The sequence below is a fragment of the Paramisgurnus dabryanus genome, chromosome 4, assembly GCF_030506205.2.
Source record: "Paramisgurnus dabryanus chromosome 4, PD_genome_1.1, whole genome shotgun sequence".
Lineage (NCBI taxonomy): Eukaryota > Metazoa > Chordata > Actinopteri > Cypriniformes > Cobitidae > Paramisgurnus > Paramisgurnus dabryanus.
The window spans coordinates 2,002,006-2,027,331 of NC_133340.1; the positions used below are offsets into that span (position 1 = coordinate 2,002,006).

General features: G+C 35.9%; 1 protein-coding gene across 1 annotated transcript in view; it reads right to left on the minus strand.

Moving 5' to 3' along the window:
* Positions 1-12,944, minus strand: part of LOC135786148 (cilia- and flagella-associated protein 58) — a 138,309-nt gene extending 125,365 nt beyond the window's left edge. The window contains exons 1-7 of the mRNA XM_065295840.2: positions 12,853-12,944; positions 9,488-9,678; positions 7,305-7,486; positions 5,769-6,026; positions 5,495-5,643; positions 5,190-5,346; positions 180-374 (exon numbers count right to left, since the gene is read on the minus strand). Of these exons, the coding sequence (XP_065151912.2) occupies positions 180-374; positions 5,190-5,346; positions 5,495-5,643; positions 5,769-6,026; positions 7,305-7,486; positions 9,488-9,678; positions 12,853-12,944 (1,224 nt within the window). The remainder of the gene's footprint in view (positions 1-179; positions 375-5,189; positions 5,347-5,494; positions 5,644-5,768; positions 6,027-7,304; positions 7,487-9,487; positions 9,679-12,852) is intronic.
* Positions 12,945-25,326: the final 12,382 nt, after the last annotated feature.

Sequence of the window (25,326 nt, forward strand, 5' to 3'; positions counted from 1 at the left end):
TAAAATACAATAAGAGGTTCTACCGCTGTCTCCAAACCAGTTAACTTCAATCTTCATCTGTCTCTCCCTTTAATAACGTTACATGTCACCCCCAATCTCACTAACTTTAGATCTGTCCACTGTATATCAACCTGATCTGGTGCGCCCACACCCACTGATCCAAGATCAGAATCTCGTACTTTATGTTCCTGTAGCTGTTGTTCCAGTTTCTGCTGATCGTCTTGCAAACGCTGGCACTGCTGATTCAGCGTTTTTATTTCGGAGTGTTTGGACTCCAGATCTGATTGAAGCTTCTTCACTTCTTTCTCCTTCTTCTCCCTATTCCTGGTCTCCCGATGAACTTCATTCTGACGCACCTGGATGTCCTGCTGGAGCTGTGAGAAGAAGAGAGTGTGTTCTAAATGCCATAAATGATACCAACGCAAACAATCATGATAGCAATTTTGTGGCTCAAAAATAACTACTTTAAAGGTATAGTTTATGCAAAAATTTAAATTTTGTCATCATTTTCTCATCCTCATGTTGTTCTAAATCTGTATGAATTTCTTTTTCTGATGAACACAAAAGAAGATATTTCGATAAATGATGGTAAGCACACTGTCAACTGTGTGCTTACCATCATTTATCAATATCTTCATCATTTCTGAACAATATTTGTTTTTCTACTATGAAAGTCAATGGTTACAATCAGCAAAAATCCTGATTTTACTAAATGACCTAAAAGCAAAAGTTTAAGTACAGTACAGTAAGTACTGTATGTTCAAAATTGTTCCATTAACCCAGCAGCTCTTACCGTGGAGGTTAAAGCCTCTGGATGAAACACTACATGATCACTATAGACTGAAAAGCACTCACAGTTTATTTTTGGTTCAGTCCACTTATCGATTTTCTTAGTGTGTTATACACAAACTAGTTTATTTTCCAGGGATGTGGCAGAGGATCATATCTGTCCACGTCTGCCACTTTCACAGGTTTTATGTTCCGCTTTATACCACATTTGATGGTATAGACTACAACTGTCAGAGGATCTATAGTTTTGAAGACCCACAATTTTCAGTCCCACTAATATTGATTTGTCGCCACAGCTAGACAGCGAAGACAAACGCTTTCATTTATTCTCCAAACATGTTCATTGCCTCAAATTGAGAAAAACGGTAGCTAAGCCTACAAATGTTGACTGTCGATACGTCAATTACATCTTAAAATGAACTTTTCGTGTGCAACTCTGTAAAGATCTAGATCGTGAAAGATGTTACCAACCAGCCACTGCATATTTAAACAACAGATCAGGGGTGCGTTTCTCGAACAACCACATAACTTTATACCGTAGTACAATGCATCGTTGGAGAAACTAACTAGCTAGTCATAACTGTTTCATAAAAAAAATAGTAACTTTGTCGCATACATCTATCATTTGAACCACCATGTTTCAACAACATACAGTAGTTAATGATGTCAAAAATAAGTTGGAGTAATAACTTCGTATACTAATTAATTCATTTGAGATCTAATTAATGTCAGAGTATAACGAACATGGCATCTAATGACAACTTTGTGTTCTCCATTGTTTTGCTTTATTTCCTGAAATTTCATTCAATTGCAGTTCCTGTGCACATCACTTCAGGGCGTCTTCGGCGTACTAGAGCACAAATGCACATGCACACTCTTCAAAAACAGCGCTTTACCGTGATCATTGTAAGTCTCAGATTAAACAGAGTTTCACACGTTATGCGGCAAGAAGTGGAATCGGTGAACAGCTACCGCTTTTCTCATGTAGTGGAAGGGTTTATTTGCACTAAATGATGCACAAAACTGCCAGCGTTTTGCCACTTTCCGAAAGCCTCCTATTAAAAATGAACTAGATGCTCACGATTGCCGTGTACAGTCTGAACGCCCTTAACAAGGAACTATGCTTCTAACTACAGCTTGATAGCTGCAGGTCCAACTTCACAAGTTTGTGATGCAGTTTAAAGGATTACTCCACTTTAAAGGATTAGTCCTTTTCTTTTAAAAAATCCAGATAATTTACTCACCACCATGTCATCCAAAATGTTGATGTCTTTCTTTGTTCAGTCGAGAAGAAATTATGTTTTTTGAGGAAAACATTCCAGGATTTTTCTCATTTTAATGGACTTTAATGGACCCCAACACTTAACACTTAACTCAACACTTAACAGTTTTTTTCAGTGGAGTTTCAAAGGACTCTAAACGATTTCAAACGAGGCATAAGGGTCTTATCTAGCGAAACGATTGTCATTTTTGACAAGAAAAATAAAATATATGCACTTTTAAACCACAATTTCTCGTCTAGCTCCGGTCCTGTGACGCGCCAGCGCGACCTCACGTAAATGCATAGTGACGTAGAAAGGTAAACTGACACAAAGACATTAATTAGTATCATTCCACATACAACAATGTCGGAACTGTCCTCTTTCTCCACACCTGTAAACACTGGGGCGTAGTTTCGCGTTCGTCCTCTGTGACCTCTTGACGTATTGCGTGAGGTCGCACTGGCGCTTTTTAGGACCGGAGATAGGCAAGAAGTTTTGGTTTAAAAGTGCATATTTTTAATTTTTCTTGTCAAAAATTGACAATTGTTTGCTAGATACGACCCTTATGCCTAGTTTGGGATCGTTTAGAGTCCTTTAGAGTTTAGAGTTAGAGTTGAGTTAAGTGTAAAGTGTTGGGTTCCATTAAAGTCCATTAAAATAAGAAAAATCTTGGAAATGTTTTCCTCAAAAAACATAATTTCCTCTCGACTGAACAAAGAAAGCATCAACATTTTGGATGACATGGTGGTGAGTAAATTATCTGGATTTTTTTAAGAAAATTGACTAATCCTTTAATAAAAAAATCACCCCAAGTCATCCAAGTTGTTTATGTCTTTATTTGTTTAGTCAAGAAGAGATTTTTTTGTTTGTTGAGGAAAACATTCCAGGATTTTTTCTCATTTTAATAGACTTTACTGGACCGCAACAGTTCCAATGCAGTTTAAAATTGCAGTTTCAACGCAGCTTCAAATGGGTCTAAACAATCCCAACCAAGCCATAAGGGTCTTATCTAGCAAAACGATTGTCATTTTTGACAAGGAAATCCAAAATAAGCACTTTTAAACCACAACTTCTGGTCTTGCACTAGCCATGTGATGCGACAGTGCGACCTTACGCAAATGCGTAAGCACATCGAAAGGTCACGTGTCACATATGTGAAACCAGGGAGGTGCACAGACATTTTGAGGGGCAGGGGCTCAAGTGAAATAAAGGGCACTTCTCATAATTATGTATATTTTTTCTTTCCTTTTTTTTATAAAAAGTATATATATTAACGCAATTCTGACTTCGTTTTTAAAAAAAAATATCTTCTTAGTAGTCTAGGTTTATAATGCAGCAAAGGAAGCCATTACACAATGTGCATGTTTTGAAAACATTAAATTACACATTAATTACAAATTTGTTAAAATGCTAAAAACAAAGTTGTGACTGCTGAATTAGCGCTACATGCCAATAAATGCTATATCATATGCTAGGGTTTAGCTGATTAGTTGTTTAATCAAAATGTATTTTTGTCTGATAAGGGCTCAAAATATAAGGCCTGATTACTAATGTGAGCTTCTGGCATGAGCCAATCAGAGCAGAGCTCAACATTATTATTCATGACCCTTTCAAATAGGGCAAAAATAGACAATTTAATTAAAATGACAAATTCCATGGTTGTAAATAGACATGTAAAAACGTTTCTGGATAATTTTTGCACTTAATAAAGCAACATACCTTCTATGTAATTGTCAAAGAACAATTTAACATATTATGACAACACATCCTATGGCACCTTTAATCTTAGGTTTCATATTTATTAGGGTTACACATGTCAGAAACAACAAATATAGATTAGGCCTATTTTATTTGTATTTTATATTTTACTTTTTTGTGATGTCAGTGAAAATTCAGACTGGGCAAGTAAAATACTGAACCATCAGCCGCTTGTTTATGTTGTTACTGCTGAAACCGTCTATAGGTGCACTGGAACAATCCTTCCTAAAATGCATTAAACTTTCGTTTACAAAGACGTGAAACTCACCGAGTGGTCAGGGGTATTCACTGATATGCTCACACAAAAATCGCTGCAAAAGATTTGTTCCAACAATTCGTTTTACCATTCGTTGTAAACTTGTGGACCTATTTTTCCAAAACCTCACACCCGTATATTCTTCGGTTGAGAGCTTGAATAATAAACACTCCAGCCCAGTTGGTGGCGATAATTCGCCTTTGCCAATTGCAAAAATACAAACAAAGTTCCCGGCGCAGAGTTATACCGTACCTCACAGCACATCTAATACAAGTCAATGGAGTTGGACAAAACTACAATAAAACCTGTTGGAAAGCATTTTTGCAGCGATTTTTGTGTGAGCATATCAGTGAACACCCCTGACCACTCGGTGAGTTTCACGTCTTTGTAAATAAAAGTTTAATGCATTTTAGAAATGATTGTTCCTGTGCACCTATAGACGGTTTCATCGGACGCACGTGCGCTGACGCGATATACGTCTGGATCCGAACGTACTTCCGGTTTTGGTTTTTTTTAATGGTCTGACTAGTTGCTAAACTGATCTTGAACAAATGCCTCGTCGAAAATAAATGTTTTGGTTTCCAATGTAATCTATGTGTTGTTTATTAAACTACGTTTAAAGAACTTTGTTGTTATTTATTCTTAGCTGAGTTTACCGGAAGTTACGTGCAGACCACGACAGCCGCTTGTTTATGTTGTTACTGCTGAAACCGTCTATACAGCCATTATAGAGGTGGGAGGTGAAGAAACAGCCGAAAATTCTCGGGCTAGCATCATATGTCCAAATTTCAGTCAAAACCGCGTTCTATTTCATCATAAACAATCTGAAAACAGGGCTTTAAGTGTAAAATACCGAACTTGTCCTTTAAGAATGTTTATTGGAGCAATGGTTTTACAGCATAGAATCGTTGAACTATGCGGTAACTACAGGACTTACGACCATACAGTAGTTGGCTACCAATGCTTTTGGGAAACGGACCCCGGTTAATAAGAATGTGCCAGTGTTGTCCTATTAAATACATGCACTTCTTAAGTATTTATCAAGAACTTGACTTGGCAGTTACCCTGTGATAACGTTAAAAACAACCCCAGTGGAGACATAACAATGCGCTCTCATGTAGTACCTGCGCTATCATGTCCATTGCTTTGTTCTTCTCTGTCTCTATCTCCTGCTGAGCACTGGTGGCTTTATCAAGGTGCTGCCGGAGCGTGACCACTTCTGACTGCAGCTCGTCTCTCTGCTTGGTCAGGTCCTCTTTGATCTTCAATTGATTGCTTATGCTAGAAACGTTCAACGTTCATTGTGTTTTTTAAATCTATGTGAGAACCCAACTTGAACACTCCAACAACATTACAGCCGCATATAAGCGACATAAGCATTAAAACAAAATATTTTTTTAGGCAGAATATGCCAAACAATGTTGCTTACCTGTGTTCTTGGTCCTCAGAGACTCCAGCGCCTTTCTCCAGAAGCTTATTGAGATTTGTGATGTCCTCTTTAAGCTTTTGGATTGTTTCTTTTGCCTGAACTTCTTTTTCATGCGCAGCTTCAACCATTTTCCAGGCCTTATCAATTTCCTAATCAAAGAGTTAAGACACAGATGACAATTGGCAGTGGCAAATGATGTGGTAACAGCTTTAAAATAAGCCCAATGTTCTACGCAATAAACACAGCTTGCGTTTTAGAGTGCCGGCTAATGTACCATTTTAAGAGTGGTGATTGTGGATTGATCTTCGTCCACCAGTTTCATGGCAGTGGATAATTTGACGTTGCTGGACACAGTCTCGGCGTTCAGCTCCCGGCATTTAGCCATCAGCCTCTTTTCGTTCTCATGGGACTTCTGCAAGGCTTTGACCAGCTTCTCGTATTCCACGCGGAACTTTTCTGGGTTGCTGCCTCCCTCCAACTCCATTAAAACCTCCTGGAAATTTATTTCCTGGGTTTCAGAGCTCTCCTCAGTCTGAAAATATATTTAGAGGGCCATTAGGAAAAAAGTGACATTATTAGGTGTGACATGTGATATTAACAGACAACAACTGTCCTAACAATGTATATGAGTTAAACTGTGTCTTGATGATTTCTATTTATAAGTAATTTTTCACAGAATGTTATTTACATTATGTAGGATGACTATATGTAGAAAGCCGTAAATAACAAAAAAGTGACATTGGCCGGGTCACAAATATGTTTTCTTTAATCACCTTAACAGTTTTGCGTTCAAATATGTGATTCGTTTATATATATATATATATATATATATATATATATATATATATATATATATATATATATATATATATTAATAGATAGATAGATAGATAGATAGATACGTAGATAGATACGTAGATAGATACGTAGATAGATAGATAGATACTTAGAAATATATATATATATATATATATATATATTTCTAAGTACAAATATGAACTCTGAATATATCCACATAACCAGAAACTAGCGCTGATTGAAATAATGATAACATATAACATACAATAAGGATTGCAAACCATTTTTTAGTGTTCGTAATCAAACAGATGGTGAGCCCCATTCACTTCCATAGTATTCTTTTTCCTACTATGGAAGTGAATGGGGATCACAAATTGTTTGGTTACAAACATTCCTCAAAATAGCTTCCTTCGTGGTCATCAGAACAAAGAAATTAATACAGGTTTATAACAACACAAGAGTGAGTAAATGATGACAGAATTTTCGTTTTTGGGTGAACTATCCCTTTAAGTTTGCACTGGCTGCATTGTCAGGTAAAAGTACAAAAGCAGTTACTGGGACGGTACTATTTGTATACAGATATGTAACGTTGATGTAATATGCTACATTTAAATACAAATCGGTACAAATGTGTACTTTTTTAAAGGGTACCACTTTAGTGACAGCTTTTGTACTTTTATTTCTGAGTTTGTGGCATGTAACCCCACATATTTTTTATTTAATTTGAATAACTGTGTCGTGAAAAGGGCGACAACACAATGACGTTATAACTTTATGTTATAGTGTGTAAGTCAAATAGCCTATATGAACTGAAACTGTATAGAAAACGTCAAAAGAAAACCACTAAACATTTTTCATTTTGATAACACGTTGTATTTACATGTCACCATGTTTTATGTCGTAAATCTACTTTTTAACTTCTGAGGCATCACAGGAGCAAAACTCCGCTCGAGTAACGTTATCTGATCTCCTGTCCCTTCTTATTTCACTCCACACTTTCAGATCAACATACCTCCATTTTGGTCGTTTGTTTGTCCTCTATGCGATGTTCCTGTCGTTGTTGATTATTTAATGAACTGAAACATACATGATGAGTATGTTTTGCTTCAACAACACGCTCAGCACTTGTTTTCCGGTCACTACGGATACGCGTCTTCGTTGCCTGGCAACCGCACCTCGGTTCAACCAGTTTGCCTCAGAAAGAGATTGTAACTGTGTACACTCTCAGTTCCTGCTGCTTAAAAAATACCATGCAATTCTGAAAATAAAAAGCACATGACTTGGAAGAATACTGTGTCGAACATCATGTAATGGTTGTACGGTTTATTAGCACGAGTATCTGGATTTGTTTGTGTGTTGTTTTTTACACTAGGTGGCAGCTTCACACAATGTAACGTCCACAGTGATCACGAATCAGTATGACCCGAAAACAAACACTGATACATATATAGATACATGTTTAAATAGAAAGTAATTTCAGTAAAGAATAAATTGAATATTTTATTTATATTTTATTTTAATATCATGCACAAATTATGCATATTTATCTAATCCTTCATGTGTATGGGATGATGTGTTTGACTTAATAAATAATGGATAAAAACATGATATGAACATTAATCCTATTATTAATTATTTTTAATGAGAACTAATAGCAAAACGTTATGGGAACCTAACGAGAACGTTTAATTTACATTAAGATAACTATTCTGACTAACCAATAGAGAATATTAGCTCGAGAAACAAAAACTAACGTTACCAACACGTTCTAGCACCCAAAGTTTGTTGGGTATTTCAGCAATAACAAATGGCTTTCATTAAACAAACATTTAGAGTAGTTTATTTCTGATAACAAGCAAAATAAACAAGAAGTGGATTACCTTAGTTCAAATCATAGCTTAAGCGTATCAAAAACTATATTACTGTGTAAAATGTGTAATGTATAAAATATTAACAACAGTTCAGTTACCAAATAGCGGTGATCTAACCCTAGTTTTTAGCCAAAAAAAAATATTATGTTATTTTCGCCAAGGTATCTGTTCCAGAGTTAAATCTAGCCAGACCATTGACCAAACAGAGACCGGAAGTTAAGTTTCGTCCAGATGTAACCGAGACAGCGCGCCTGCGTCAGATGAAACCGTCCATACGCATTGAAATTTCTGGTGTTTGTATAGATGTTTGTAGATTTTATTTTACAACTGAATGAAACATCAGGTCCACAGATTTGAAATAGATGTGACAAACGCTGCAAATCTGATACACATGTATTTAGGTAAAACGCATTTAGCCGATTGCATAATATAACACTAATGACACTTTACTGTCCCTATAAGTGACGCATGTCACATGACGCAGTGAGAGTGGAAACAGGCGTGTTAGACATCCCTGCTGAAAAAATACAATAAAACCATTACAGAAAATTCTAATGGTTTCCGTTAAAATACCAATAGGAACCATTAGTTTTTACCATTAAAACCAATACATATTCCATTAGAACCAATACATACCATTAGAGACGAATAAAAGCCAATACACTGTAGTGTGTTTTGGCTACACAGTCTCACCCCACAATGAAATTCCCAATAAAACCATTAGAAAATTCTAATGGTTTTATTGGGTTTTTTTCAACAGGGATCTTACCATGGATGCAAATAGGTGAAACATGGGCCCTTGTTTTTTCAACATTTGACTTCTCGCAATGTAAATGTCAAATCTTTCACAATTTAGTAGTGTTTTGTGACTATTTTTGTCCCCTTTCATTGACTGCTATCGTTCATAAAACCTCCCTTCAGAAAATTAACCATGGTTTTATTACAGTACACCATGTTTTTGACTATATTACCATAGTTTTGCTATGATGGTTAAATAGTAAAATCATTGCTAATTTTCTTTAGGGATCCACTACTACCCTAACTGTACAGATTATTGGATTATATAACTATTATGATGCCACTGTCTTGATCATTAGATTGAATGGATCCAGGCGCGACGGATGCGTCAAATCCCTTTATGGAGAAGAGCACCAAACTGACCAGAACAGGATGACAGTCACAATATCCGAGGGAAAACGTTAACAAATCAAATCGTATTTGATCGTATTTAGTTTAAATATCCGATTTTGTATGCGCGCTTGAAGCTCAAACGCGCGCGTCTTGCACCTGCAGCTCGAGGCGAGCGCGTTTTGATAGCACTTACTTTCCACTGACATTTCATCGAGCAGAGAGAAACGTCCGAATCTGTGTTTCACACCCCAATTGTCAGAGACACGAGCGTCACTAAATCTAGCAAGGGACGAGCTGGGCGTTATTAAAGTCTGACGCGTAAAACGCAACATCTGGAGATCAACAGCAGCAGTCATGGGAAACCGTGTGTCCGGTTTCACAGCACTACACAGAGGACATCACAACCGATTTCAAAGACTTCAAAACTTACAAAAAGGTCAGTTTTTAGCAGACGCTTTTCAAAGTGACTTTTAGTGCATTCAGTTTATACATTTTTAGGCTGGGGCTCGACCGGTGACCTTTTGCGTCACTCTCTACGTTCAAGACAGAACATTTCTAAGGCATTTAATTTTAAGCTATTCATCCTTATTGTAGCAGATTTATCTTTAGAAAGTTTTTTGCAATGTATATATGCTTCACATGGTGAGTTCAAGTGGGTGCTGATGGACAGCGCTCGGTCAGGCCAAAATTTGAATACGTGTGCATTATGTATTATGTATGGCCTATACAGTACAAATCTGCATTAATACACACATTTTAATAAATTTGCATCACCAACACACTTTAAAATAATTATCTTTAATATTTGATTTTAAACAGGTCTCTGTAATGCTTGCTTTTTCTTGGTCCGTATACTTTACACCACTAATCCGGGTACTACTTAGATGTTGAAGCATCACTTCGCTGTATCTTTGTATTTGTTTTGCCAGGTTGGATTTTGATACAAATAAGCTACTAAAATATGTCAATTTTTTCCATTTGTATTTAGCTCAATTTTGTGTCAAATCACTTACTCATGTGGCCAGTAGTCGTGTAATAAGCAGCGTCATGTTTAGGGGCGAGGAAATGTCTCCAAAATAACACACCGGTGTGCACCCAGTAAATCATTTATTTACAAACGTCTCTAAGATTCATAACAACAAGGCAAAACTTGCTTTGCGTTTCGAAAGTGGGGTTGATGGTTGCTATTCAGAGTCTCACCACTAGAAACCCACATTACACCTTTAAGTGTGCCGTATCAGACGTTCAGTTCACATATTAACAGGCAATATAAAGTTACCAAGCATTTCACCCTGTACATTATGCCTTACGAAATGGAAATGTTAACACAAACTAATACTGAAGTGCTTTAATGCAATTTAATAATCTTGGCTTGTTATTTTCTACACATACATATTTACATCAAAACGTGTTTATGTTAACATTGATTAACTAAAGCTGAGCAATTACACATTAGCTAACATAAACAATCTTACATTAAAGTATTACCCAATGATGAAACTGGTAGTTGTAAAACAACAGTACAGTGCCAGTGTCTTAGCGCACTATAATGAATTAATTACTACAGTCATAACAATTACAACACCTAATTACAAGCACGCAAGCAAAATAATTAAACATTCTGGACATTGTACATTAGCATTACTCAGAATTTACTTAAGTAAATACATGCCGTCCGTACAATGACGGTAAAGTACTGTACAGTGTGATCCAAGAGATACATTATCACTAATGAAACCAATAACCTGTATTTCCACTGTCTGTTCCAAAAGCTCATGCACTTTAGGTCCAGTTCATCAGGTGAACTGTTTAATGGTCTCACTTGCGTCAACAGAAATCCTTCAAAAACATAATTTATTTTATTAAGGCCAGCACTTTCCCAGCCCTTGAACTTAGGCGGTGCTAGGAGGTCCAGTTTTTGAGATTTTCTCTCTGTTCCAAATCTCCCCTGATTCATGAATAACCCGGCATCCGATTATGAACATTATTCCCCTCATTAGCAAAAAGTCATTTTAGGCTATCCAAATAAAGACGTGCAAAAGGGGGCTTTAATTGTCTGTGCCATTGACAAGGCACAGCGGGCACAGAAGAGCCACAAACAATAATCAAGCTGAAAACAAATTATTTGTACATTTAACGCTTTGCAAAACATATAAAGCAGATTTTTTTCTATTTAGTATTGACTTTTCTCAATCATTACAGGAAAGCAGAAGATAAAAGAGAAAATGAATAATAAAGTGCAATTATCTTTATTCAAAGGTTGGAGGCAGGCAACACATCATCCGCTATTTGCACACAGGCTACACTAAAGGTGAATTAAAGTGCTTTTAAAAGCTTTGTAGTAAATATGAAAATCATTACACTCCCAAAGGAAACAGGACAGCCATTTGCCTACAAATAGCATGATTAAGTGTTTGCAAGCATGTACTCTCGTGTTGGGAACAGGAGGCGGAGGGTACAGAGGAACCCATTATCCTTTATGACGGGATCTCCTTGACTACAGGGATAGCATGTAAACCGTTACCATGGCGATCATCCCTTAGTATTACAGGATGAAACATTTGATTCATAGACATGCTTCTTTACGATTTGCTGTAGGGTAGTAGTTTGATACTTAATAGTTACACTGAACAGTGATGTTTTATATTATATAATTTTGACTGGAAATTACTGTCAGGTTTATCCTAAATCTGATTTTCTCTGAATGAGAGATACGTTACAATGCATCATAAACAAGACACATGAGACATTTACATCACATTTAGCGACCCTGGTCACACCAGGAAGACAAATGACTCACAGTAACTTGTTGAACTGAATATGGAATTGATGTAAATTGACAAAAATGTATTTCTGCTCATAAAGTATATATCTGCTGAAACACATTGTGAGCTGTGGGTTGATTCATGGATTTTACAGAGGGAGGGAACGTGTGAGACAGTAATATACTGTAGATGTCTGTGCACATGTGTCATTGTTTATGCATCTGTGATCCATTATCGTATCTTCTTCTTTATGCATGCTAATGGGTCATGATTTAAACTAGTAAGTGTGCACTAACAGTGCAGATCTTGTTGGACACGCCCACAGTCCATTCGCCTATGATGCCTGATGCAGGCGAAATCCAAAAAGACTTTCTTGATCTAAGCCCCAATCCGATTGGCTGATTGTATTTCTGTTTGTGCTCCTGTGTAGCTCAGTCGTAGAGCATTGCATTAGCAGCGCTAAAGGTCATGGGTTTGAATCAAGGGCAACCTTTCGATATCTATTGTGAAGATAACACGGAAGTGACTTAAACCGCAATTCATCGACTCCAAAAGGGAGTTTATCTCATGTTAAAATGCCATTACAGAAGATATACACGTTTACTGTGCGTTCACACCAGACGCGGAAAAGGCAGCAAAAACGTTGAACGCTTGAACATTTTGAGTTTACTCGCGTCATTCGTGCGTGAAATTCTAGTCATTCGAGACACTCACGTGTAAATTCCCATCATGGGAGGGGCTTATATAGCTCAAATTGAGTAAACTTACCAGATTGTCCGACTTCCTCGCTTACTTTCTTCCAAACAAGATCCTTTTAATTCCTGTAAAAGTACGAAGATGTCTCATGTAGCGATGATGCTTGTCCTCTATTGTCCTCCGCCCCATTCGCGCTTACCGTGCCGCAGGATGCCTATTTGCGTCTATGCATTGACTTAACATGTAAATCACTCACGCTTGCTGCCTCTTCCGCGTCTGGTGTGAACACACCATTACACCCTGGAACAAAAAGTGTTTTTGGTCTATATAGCTAATTTTGCCTTTCATGACAACTGTAAAGATATTATAAGCATAATTTAGGGTGTGGCCACTTGAGTGACAGGTGAACTGCCACTGCCATCACTACCGTTGAGCTAGGTGGGTGTGGTTTCAGCAAACAGCAACTTCAGCTTCACCCACATCCCGCCTATTTACCTATTTTCAGTTATCTGTGAGTGATGCGTGGTGACACGCGGCCAAGATGGCGACGACAGGCACCACCTACTATTGGCTTCAACAAACCTTTATACAAACCTATGGGTGACCTCACGTACACTACATCCATATTTTTAACAGTCTATAGTTCAAACCTATTTAAACATATGGTTCATTTATTTATTACATTATGTGCCAAATCCCTTCATCTGTTTTCATCCACAAAACATGCCATACTGGAAAAATTACCCATAGCTCTGGTCAAGCATGCAAAATCCACTCATAGCATGTTGCATACGTCGATCATCAAATTTATTCAGACATTCAGATGGATGCTGTCGGGACGGTTTTCCAAACCCGTTTGCATGAAATGCACACATACAGATACAGACCACTGTATATTAAATATAAACACATTCACAGCTTGATGTAGTTTTCCCTTTGGGACAACGGTTTAGTTCCGGTACATTTGAAGTTGCTTTTAACATGGCAAGATTTTAAAAAAAAAACATCACAGCATTCTGCAGTGAACTGAGTGAATAATGGCTCACGGCTCATTTCTGACAGCTGCGTGATTTGCATCGGCCAAATAAAAAAGGTCAGAGATCTGTTAATGGCTCAAAGGCTTTTGTTGTTTTTTAAAGGATTGGGAAGGTGCACAGTATTGCCTGTTATGTAAAGTGAACTCTGGCAGTGTGGAATTCGATCTGTAATGTTTACTATAATAAAAGAAAGAAAAATAATGTAGACAGAGAGAGAGAGGGGGGAAGAGAACGATGGCAGACCATCACAGTAGTGCACCTGCACCATATAGGAGATGGGACAAAATTGGACACAGCTAACTGACCAAAATCAAACAACCCTAACTCCAAGTCCCTATGATATTGTGGTGTGTAGAAATGGCCGGCCATTTGAGGAACAAAATGGATCTCCATAGCACAAATACGGCCAGATATATGCCAAAGTCTTTGATATTAAAGCAAAATGCTGGTTTTCCCCTCTTTTTGTGTACATTGTCCTAGACTAACTCGTCTGGTATCACCGACTGAAGTTCTCAGTTAAAAGTGAGATGTTTTCCATCCAAAGAGATTAATTGGCAGCTCCGGACTATAAATCAGCAGAACTGACTGTGGAGATCAAGGTCACCAATGGGAACGTTTCCTCTAAAGTCGGGAGTAGAAATTGTGCAATACACATGGCTAACCTGATTTTGCCTCTGTTCAATGCGCCCTCGTCCAGCCTGCTCAATTAGACAGGAAGAATTTCAAGTAATCAAAACTTGACCCTTGTTTTAGGGCGTTCTCATTAGGGAAATTACATTTAGTGATTGCATAGCATTGCAGACATCAATTTTCCACAACGCTGGAAAACATTTTGTGGAGGTTAAGAGTTACTAAGTGGAAATTGGAACACACAGTCTGTGAACCGTCTCAGATGGGCCAATTTGACACATTAATTTCATTTTTCACAGGCAATATTTGACTAGGACTTAATAGTGATGTGTGTTCAAATATTTTCTCCTATCTCAGTTTAATAAGATATTAATTTCCCTGAAAAAGTATGAGAAGTAAACTTTGGCGCTGCAAAGGCATGTGTGCGCTGGATGAGTCTTACTGTGCATTCACACCAGCCGCGGAAGAGGCGGCAAGCGCGGATGATTTACATTTTAAGTCAATGCAAACACGCGATTAGGCATCCTGCGGCGCGGTACACGCGGTAGCCGCGGCGCAGATGGCGCGTTCCGCGCGAATTGAGCGTTGCCGCGGGAATCGCGCAAGTTCAAAAATCTGAACTTTGGCGGAATTCCGCGCCGCGTTAACCAATCAGGAGCTTGCTGTAGTAGTGACGTGATTACAGGAAGCGAGCGGAGTGGTGTAGTCTCCGCGGAGTCGCAGAAGCCCCTCCCATGACGCGGATTTCCGCGTGAATTTCTCGAATGACTAGAATTTCACCCGCGGCTTTCACGTGAGAATGAAGCGAGTGAACTCAAATGTTCAAGCGTCCAACTACGCGCGAATAGCGCGTTTTTGCCGCCTCTTCCGCGGCTGGTGTGAACCCACAGTTAGGGGCCGTGCACACCAAAGCTTTTACGCCGGCGGCCGGTGTATGTTTTCAATTGTTTCCAATGGAAGCATGGTGTTTTTCCAAAAAGCCAGCAGCTGACGTTTTTTTTTTTTTGCGCTGAAAACTGTTGAAAAATTTTCAACTTTGGGTGAAAAGCTCAGCTCGTCAATGTCAGTTCTCACATGGCTGTCCAATCACAGTGGAGGAGGGGTGGGACAAATATTACAACAACCAACTGATGCATCGTACCATGACTGATAAACAAAGCAGAAGTATGAGCAACCAAAGCACTCAGCTGAAGAAAGCTGGCAGCCGGCTGAAAAAAGCTTTCGCAACTTAAATTTTTCACTTGAAGTATTGGTTACACTTTACTTGAAGGGGTGTTTATAAGACTGACATGACAGGTGTCATGAACATGAAGGAGATTTTAGGCACATTTATGACAACTGTCATTAAGTGTCATTTGTTCAATTATGTCATTTTTTGTGCAAAGATGACATTGTTTGAATTGTCTTTGTTATGACAACTTGACATAAACCAATACATTATAACTTGCCATAAATCTGTCATAAACATGACATAGCAGAATAATTATCAAATTTAAGAAAATACCTAGCTTTATGGGTTAATATTACATTAAACTGTCATTTAAATGTCATTAAGTGTTAATACTCTGTCAAATCATTTTAAATACCTCAACAAAATGCAACATATACATCAAAATAATGTATGTGGACAATTCATAAAAAACTGACAAATATTTTGACATAGAAGAAAAAATTAACAAAACATTTAAACATTAATTTACTGTTTTTGCAGCGATATGGACCCAACACTACATGGCATAACCCATTATTGTACAGTTTTCATTTAATTTTAGGTGAATCGGTCTCTAAATGCAATAAAATATAATTTTATCAATTTGAATTATTATTGTTTTTATTATTGTTATTATTATTATTATTATTAAATGATTGATTTTATTTCTCTAACACCTGGAGGAAATAAAAAAAACATTATGAACTGAAGAATATTAATGACGCTGTTATAAAACTATTTGACAGATTATTAACACTTAATGACATTTTAATGACAAATTATATTTGTACCACTGTAGTTGAGGTCAAGAAAAATATTCATGACGCTGTTATAAAACTATATGACAGAGTATTAACACTTAATGACATTTTAATGACAAATTATATTTGTACCACTGTAGTTGAGGTCAAGAAAAATATTCATGACATTGTTATAAAACTATATGACAGAGTATTAACACTTAATGACATTTTAATGACAAATTATATTTGTACCACTGTAGTTGAGGTCAAGAAAAATATTCATGACACTGTTATAACACTATTTGACAGAGTATTAACACTTAATGACATTTTAATGACAAAATTATATTTGTACCACTGTAGTTGAGGTCAAGAAAAATATTCATGACACTGTAATAAAACTATATGACAGAGTATTAACACTTAATGACATTTTAATGACAAATTATATTTGTACCACTGTAGTTGAGGTCAAGAAAAATATTCATGACACTGTAATAAAACTATATGACAGAGTATTAACACTTAATGACATTTTAATGACAAATTATATTTGTACCACTGTAGTTGAGGTCAAGAAAAATATCCATGACACTGTAATAAAACTATATGACAGAGTATTAACAATTAATAACATTTTAATGACAAATTTTATTTGTACCACTGTAGTTGAGGTCAAGAAAAATATTCATGACACTGTAATAAAACTATATAAGAGAGTATTAACACTTAATGACATTTTAATGACAAATTATATTTGTACCACTGTAGTTGAGGTCAAGAAATATTCATGACACTGTAATAAAACTATATGACAGAGTATTAACACTTAATGACATTTTAATGACAAATTATATTTGTACCACTGTAGTTGAGGTCAAGAAAAATATTCATGACGCTGTTATAAAACTATATGACAGAGTATTAACACTTAATGACATTTTAATGACAAATTATATTTGTACCACTGTAGTTGAGTGGGCAGTTATGTCACTTTCTCAAAGTCTCAAACAATGTCATCTTTGCATTAAAAATGACATAATTGAACAAATGACTCTTAATGACAGTGGCCAGAAACGTGTATAAAATCTCCTTCATGTTAGCATGGTTATGAATGTGTCATGTCAGTCTTATGAACACCCCTTCAAGTGTTTACCAAAGTATTTTTTCCTTAAACATATAAGTTGAATATATATATATATATATATATATATATATATATATATATATATATATATATATATATATATATATATATATATATATATAGGTGTTACCAATTGATTTTTTTAAGTTGATCCAACTTTTTACAGTGTATGTGACCCTGCTGTGAAAACCCAGCAAACATTTTTTTTTGGAAACATTCTGGGAATTTAATACTGATTGAATAAGGTCATGTCGAAGATTGAAATCAATGTGCAATCAATTATTGAATAAGTCATTGATTAAAACTATAGATTATGAGACTTTAGCCTTGATTTCACAGACACGGTCACATGTTTGCCAAAAGCATTTTAAGGAAAATCACTTAGCATAGCTAAAAGATGCCTCTAATGTACTCATTAAAAGAAAAAAGTCAAATAAACCTTAATAAATAACCTGAATAACAAGTACACTGTAAAAAAATCATCATATCCAATATATTACATCATATATTACTTTAACTTTTTCAACTTGTTTTTCTAAGTTATGTCAATTAAGTCGAAACTTAAAAAATTTAAGTTTTTATGCAAGTAAATTTACTTGCATAAATAAGCTGTTTAAACATAATGTTGTATTTTTTTACAGTGTTCATGTTTAAATGTACACAAGGTCCACATACCCTCCATAAATCATAGTGTAACTGCACAAAATCATAGAATTACACAGATAAGCTTTGTAGTCACAGTACTGTGTATAAAAAACACAAACACGTGTTAAAAGATCCTTGTTTTATTTTTTAGATTAGGATCAGTCATCTGACTAAATGTTTTTTTTTCTTTAATAGGGATGTGGCAGTCAGTTTGGGGCATAAATCTTGTGACAATAATGGTTTTGCTTTTTTTAAGAGTTTGTAAATTATAAAAAGGCACATTAAACGTTTAATTTATTTGTTGACAGATAATTCTGCCTCAAAATGAAATGTACTGATACAGTATTATATGCTAAGCTTTATTTAAAATGTTTTATCACAAATATATCTCTGATGCTGTGAAAGACAAACTCATGTGCCAGGTCATGTGGTTTTATCAGTTACAAATGTACATAATAATGTAATTTCTTATATAAAAGCAGAACTGTAACTTCTGCAGCTCAGTAAAAACAATACAATTGTACTGTATTTACATTCATTGTCTTGTATTTACTTTCTTTGCCTCAGCAGTCTCGGTCTGAATCTTGAATTTGTTTCCCATGTTTTAAACCATATGAAAGCAAAAGAATAATAACTTCCCAATTTTATTTGGTGCTTCATAGTCATGAGGTGTATACAGTACATGATTCAAAAATAAATTTTTACATCAAACTGAGCAGTGTGGTGCCCTGGTTCACGTTTCACAAGGAAAGTATTTCAGTTTAGTTTTGTTCAGATCAAAATAATTTTAGATTTAGTTACTTTTAGTTATGTTCCCCTTTGAACACACTATTTGGTTGAATCATTTGTAAATATAATGTTATTTAAAGACATATTTATATTTAATTTTATGTGATATTAAACCGTACCTGTCAAAATGATTTGCAGCATCTTTTACCATGTTATTAGTTTTGATTGAGTGTTATCTGGGAAAAACAAACTTGCAAAATGTCCTGACTGGCCAATCAGAATCAAGCATTCCAAAAAGTCATGTGATAAGTCCTAATATAGTCTCATTGATGATACATCTCATTTTAAACATATGTGTCATATGCACTTGGAAAAAAGCATTTTGAAAATCACTAGCTTAAGATGCCATAATCTAATAAATTAAGAATAAACAAATAAGACAAATTTTATAAGTATTTAATAACCACAAATGTCAAATAAATGGTTAAACGTGCACAAGGTCCACACAGCTGTCACATACCTTCATAAATCTCAGTTTAATTGCACAAAATCACAGAATCGGATAAAAAATCGGCATGAATTTCACAGCTACGGAGATAAAAGCTCTGTGGTTAAAGTGCTGTTTAAAAACACAAACACATGTTAAAAAAGAGGATTGTTTTATTTTCAGATTAGGATCAGTTATCTGATTAAATGTGTTTCTCCGATATCTTTCTGTTTTTCCTCAAAAAATTTTCTACTCTTGCAACACCATTGTCATGGTTTCAAGTCCCAGAATGCACGTACACATAAAATGTATAGGCTAAATGCACTGTACTAATTGCCACCAATGTTTGTTACTGTCACACTAACGCAAGTGTGAAATCTGTATCGTAAAACAAGCTCACATAAATATTATTCCTGGGCCGAGTCTCTTAAGAACACCACCACGATTGTGAAAACTTTACTATAGCTATTGCACATTCAGCATGAGAAGATTAATCAAACAAAAACTATACACAAGCAAAGAGACTTTTAAAATTCGAAACAGCTGGATAGCTGAATACAACATGCTAAAACGCTAGCTTTACATTATAAGCTTTGCTACACTGAAAGCGTAAAACAGATGGCAACTGCACATAATCCAAAACTATCTGTAAGCCAGGAAGCTGAAGACATCTCGATCCATAGTTCGATGCCAGACCTTTGACTTTATGTTTGAAATCTATAATTAGCCACACTGAGACAGAACCATCACTGTTCTTCGTTGCTTTGAGCTTGGGTCCAGACGGATGATATATGGGTTTATATTTGTGAACTCAGCCCTATGAGCAATAAGTGGGAACTGGCTCAACAGAGGAACATGACAGTATGATTAAAGAGCCTTTAAAACAGCACTAATCTGACCTTCTGGCTGGAATAAGTGCTTTCAAAAGTCAAAAACTTGCTTTGTATGTTTGTACAGAAGGGCCCTGTATAAAGGAATGTTTACCAGCAGAACACAACGACCACCAAACCCAACCATATACAGATTAATTGGAAGAATGTGAAGTCTGTCTCTGAATTCTTTGGGCTACTGTTTAAAAAAACTGGTGCGTGGAACATCGTAATTACACGACCGTAAATTTTTCACATTTGACACATGACTTGTATGAGATGAAATCGATTACAATTTAAAACGAATGATGCACCTTAATTTTCTGTAGAAACTCTTTGCCCTCTAAACACACAAAAGAAAGATTTTTCAAACTATTTATTACGCAAATTGTCTTTAAATTAAAAGCAAGATGATTTAGCTGAATGTAGCAAGTCATGTATTTATATATACAATGTATATGCTATGTTCTGCAGTATATACAACAGAAGTAGTATAGAAGAAACATACTATAGATTATAAAAGTAACTGTAAGTATCATACTGTAGATTATAGAGGTTTAGAAGTACCAGATTATAGATTATAGAAGTATAGACGTACCATACTATATATTATAGAAGTATAAAAGGTACAAAACTATAGATTATAGGACAATAGAAGATAGATAAATATAGAAGGTACCATATTATAAATTATAGAAACATAAAAGGTACAAGATTATAGGAGTATAAAAGTACCATACTATAGATTATATACATACAATACTGTAGGTTATTATAGAATTGTTATATTATAGATTACAGAATTATAGAAGTATCATTCTATAGTTTATAGAAGTATAGTAGGTACCGTACTATAGATGATAGAAGTATGAAAGTACCATACTATAGATGATATAAGTATAGCAGTACCATACTATATATTATAGAAGTGCCAATCTATAGATTAAAGAAGGTGCCATACTGTAGATTGTAGAAGTATAGAACGTACCATGCTAAAGATTCTAAAAGTATAGAAGGTACAAAACTATGGATTATAGGGCAATAGGACATATTCTAGAATTATAGAAGGTACCACATTATGGATTATAGAAGTATATAAGTACCATAAGAGAAATAATATAGATTATAGAAGTATTAGAGTACCATACTCTAGATAAGAGAAAGTAGCATACTATAGATTATAGAAGTATAGAAGTAACATACTACAGATTATAGAAGTACCATACTGTAGATGATATATATACTGTACTATACTATAGGTTATATGAATATAGAATAGGTACCATATTATTGATTAAAGAGGTATAGAAGGTACCATACTATAGTTTTTGAATTAAATAAGTTCCATACTTAAGTTTATAGAAGTAGTGCTATACTGCGATATACTTTAGATGATAGAAGTAGTAGTACCATACTATAGATTATAGAAGTATAGTTGCACCATAATATAGACTATAGACGTATAGAAGTACTATATTATAGATTATAGAAGTACTGTACAGTAGTACCATACTATAGACGTATAGAAGTACCATACTATAGATTAAAGATGGTGCCATTCTATAGATGATAGAAGTATAGAATGTACCATACTAAAAATTCTAAAAGTATAGAAGGTACAAAACTATAGATTATAGGACAATAGAAGGTAGAATGTAGAAGTATAGAAGGTACTATAGATAATAGAAGTACCATACTATAGATGATGTACATACTATACTATAGGTTATAGAAATATAAAAGGTACCATATTATTGATTAAAGAGGTGTTGAAGGTACCATATGATGTATAAAAGTACCATACTTTATATTATAGAAGTAACATACTATAGATTATATACGTACTATACGATACGCTATAGAAGTACTACACTATAGTTTATTGAATTAAAGAAGTACTTAAGTTTATAGAAGTATAGAAGGTACCATACTATAGATTATAGAATTATAGTAGTACCATAATATAGATTATAGAAGTATAGAAGGTACCATACTATAGATTATAAAAGTATAGAAGTACCATACTAAAGTTTATAAAAGTGCTATATAATAGAATTATAGATGTACCATTCTATAGATTATAAAAGTAAGTAGTACCATACTATAGATTATAGAAGTAAAGTAATACTATACTATAGATTATAGAAGTATAAAAGTACCGCACTAAAGTTTATGAAAGTGCTCTATTATAGATTATAGGTTTTTTGAATTAAAATACTACAGATTATAGAGGTATAGTACCATACTATAGATAATAGAAGTATAGAAGTACCATACTAAAGTTTATAAAAGTGCTGTATTATAGATTATAGAATTATAGAAGTGCCATTCTATAGATTATAGAAGGTGTCATACTATAGATTATAAAAGTATGGAAGTACCATACTATAGAGACACTAGTAAGGTCAATTCTATTACAAAACCAGAAAACGCAGTACTTATTACAAAAAAGGATTGTGCTGGATGTGTATTTTCATTGCTAAGTAAGACCAGATTTGGACCGTGCCTGTTGTTGAGACTTTTCTGCCAAGTTTCTCTCTAGAGTTGAAAGGGATTCTCTGTGCGTTTCGCTGGGGGAATGATTCGTGTTTTAATGCGTTTCAGAGCTTTATAAGCCCTGCATGATCAGTGAGGCGTTCGGACCCCTGGAGAGACTCCCTGTTGGGGTTTCCCCATCACGTCACAGATGGAGTCCAAAGCAAAACAGTTGCAGAAACAGATATTTTCCGTCTGTTCTTCCCTCAGAGTGCGCTGGCTTTCTACGAAAATACTGGAACTGGTTGTTTCTCAAAGAATGTTTGTCGAAGATAAAGAACAGCACACCAAACACAGAAACTCTTTGTCGTATACTTTAGTGTTTATGTCTATTAACATGTATGCATTAAGCAATTCTTTCTATAGAAAATGACAACAAGGTGCTCTTTGAGAATCAAACCCATGACCTAAATCAAATCACAGCTGGTTGAAATACGATTCGACATGATTTTCACTAAAGTTGTTTGCTACGAACAGCACTGCATTGCTTGTCATGTAGGCAGCTCTTGGCGATCATGACACTGTTTGTTGTGTCTAGGGCTCCTGTATATGAAACAAAGTAAAAAAGCATGCTGCAAGTTTTGAGCATTTGGTAATTTTATTACCATATTGTGCAATTTTATCCAGAACCAGTATTGTTTTTCTCAGTGTCTCTTTCTTACTCATTATCTCTCACTTTCTCCACCTCCACATCTCAGGCCTCGGGCCTAGACTGCACTGCGTGGGCCATGGCATGCGTGTGTGCGGAGAGCGCGTTCGTTCGCGATGACCCAAAGATGACATGCGGACGCGGTGCTCGGTTCTGGATGCTGTACATTCAGGGGTTGCAAACAACGCAGGCGTTTGTGGTGCTGTGGTCGTGCCTTTCAGTTACACAATCAGAGCGCTGGCCCGCGAAATGTGCATCACTGTATTTTAATATCAAAGATCTTTCCACCGAAGGCGATTTCAGTGATGTTCCGAGGAATTTTCACCGCAGATTTTTTTATGTTACAGCTTTATGAAAGACGAGATAGTATTATACAACATGCATTGTGATATTTTAAGACCACCCAAGGCGTTTAAATTATGTTCTGGAAAGTGTTAGCCGCAGCGTTCTCTGTGGTAAGATTTCAAGAGCAGATAACATTTGGATTTTGAGCTCCCATGAGTCAACACTGTGTGTCAGGCGGGCTCAATCTTGCTCAATATCTACATCCTAGAGGAATTTTTTCTTACCATACTCCAACACATCCACCTATATTTCTCAAGTAAACTCTTAAAGGAAAACACCACAGTTTTTTCATTATTTTACTATGTTCTTACCTCAACTTAGACAAATTAATACATACCCCCCATACATTCCTATGGCTCCAAACCGGAATGAATTTAGAAGCCACCAAACACTTCCATGTTTTTCCTATTTAAAGACTGTTACATGAGTAGTTACACGAGTAAGTATGGTGGCGCAAAAGAAAACTTTTGTTTGGAGCCATAGGAATGAATGGGGCTAGGCTAAATGCTAACATATTCACAACGTGCTGTACAAAGATTAAGTGCACGCATTGAATAAAGATAGGTATGTATTAATAAATCTAAGAGGCTGTTTACACTTGGCATTCACAAGTGGATGACGTTAATGCCAGGTGTAAACGGTGTTCAAAATGTTTTGAACGCGTCCACTTTCGACCACTTTCAACCACATCCAGAGGTAGTCGAAACCACTTTCGATCGGATCGCTTTGGAGTTGCGGAACGCAAATGTGGTTGAATGTGTTCGAACAGCCACACGCGACCGCCTTCTCTCCGCCCATTTATCTAATCTGAGGTATTAAACACAAGTTTTACGTCTTTTTTTGACTTCTGGCGTGAACATACGGTGAACAGCGCTATTTTTAGCCTTTCATTGATAAAACTACTGCGGGTGTTCTCCGTAGTTTCGTTTTGAAAGCGTGAAAGTTGCGCGATCCTATTTCATCAATTGCGCTGAAAATTCAGAGAAAGCTCCAAAATATAAACATACAAAACTCTGTGCAGCATGTATACTTGCTAAACAAGCAGCAGACTCCGACATAATATTAGTTTGCGTCCATATAAACTCATAATTACTCCCGCTCGCGTTTGAATGACAGCAGAGAGACTCGCCCACCGTCTCACGGACCACCCCCTCACAGTATTCAGGACAGAAGCGGTCGAAAGTGGACAAAAGAGACGGATTTAAATACCAGGTGTAAACGTAATGTGTCTCTCTCGTCCACTTGTGATCTGATCGAGGAAAAAACATCTTAATACCAAGTGTAAACAGCCCCTAAGTTGAGGTAAGAACATTGTAAAATATTGAAAAACTGTGTTTTAAAAAATGAGAACTGGTCCACATACAGTACTAGTTTACATGCTGTCTATTGCAAACTCATCTTCATGCTGTTCTAATCACAGCTAACTGCTATAGGGGGCAGCAGGGGGATTCCCGAAATAATTTTGAGATTTGTCCATTTGTCCAAATGGCTATCTACACCCATCTTCTCTAAGCTTACATAGTCAAGAAAAAACACCACACCTAT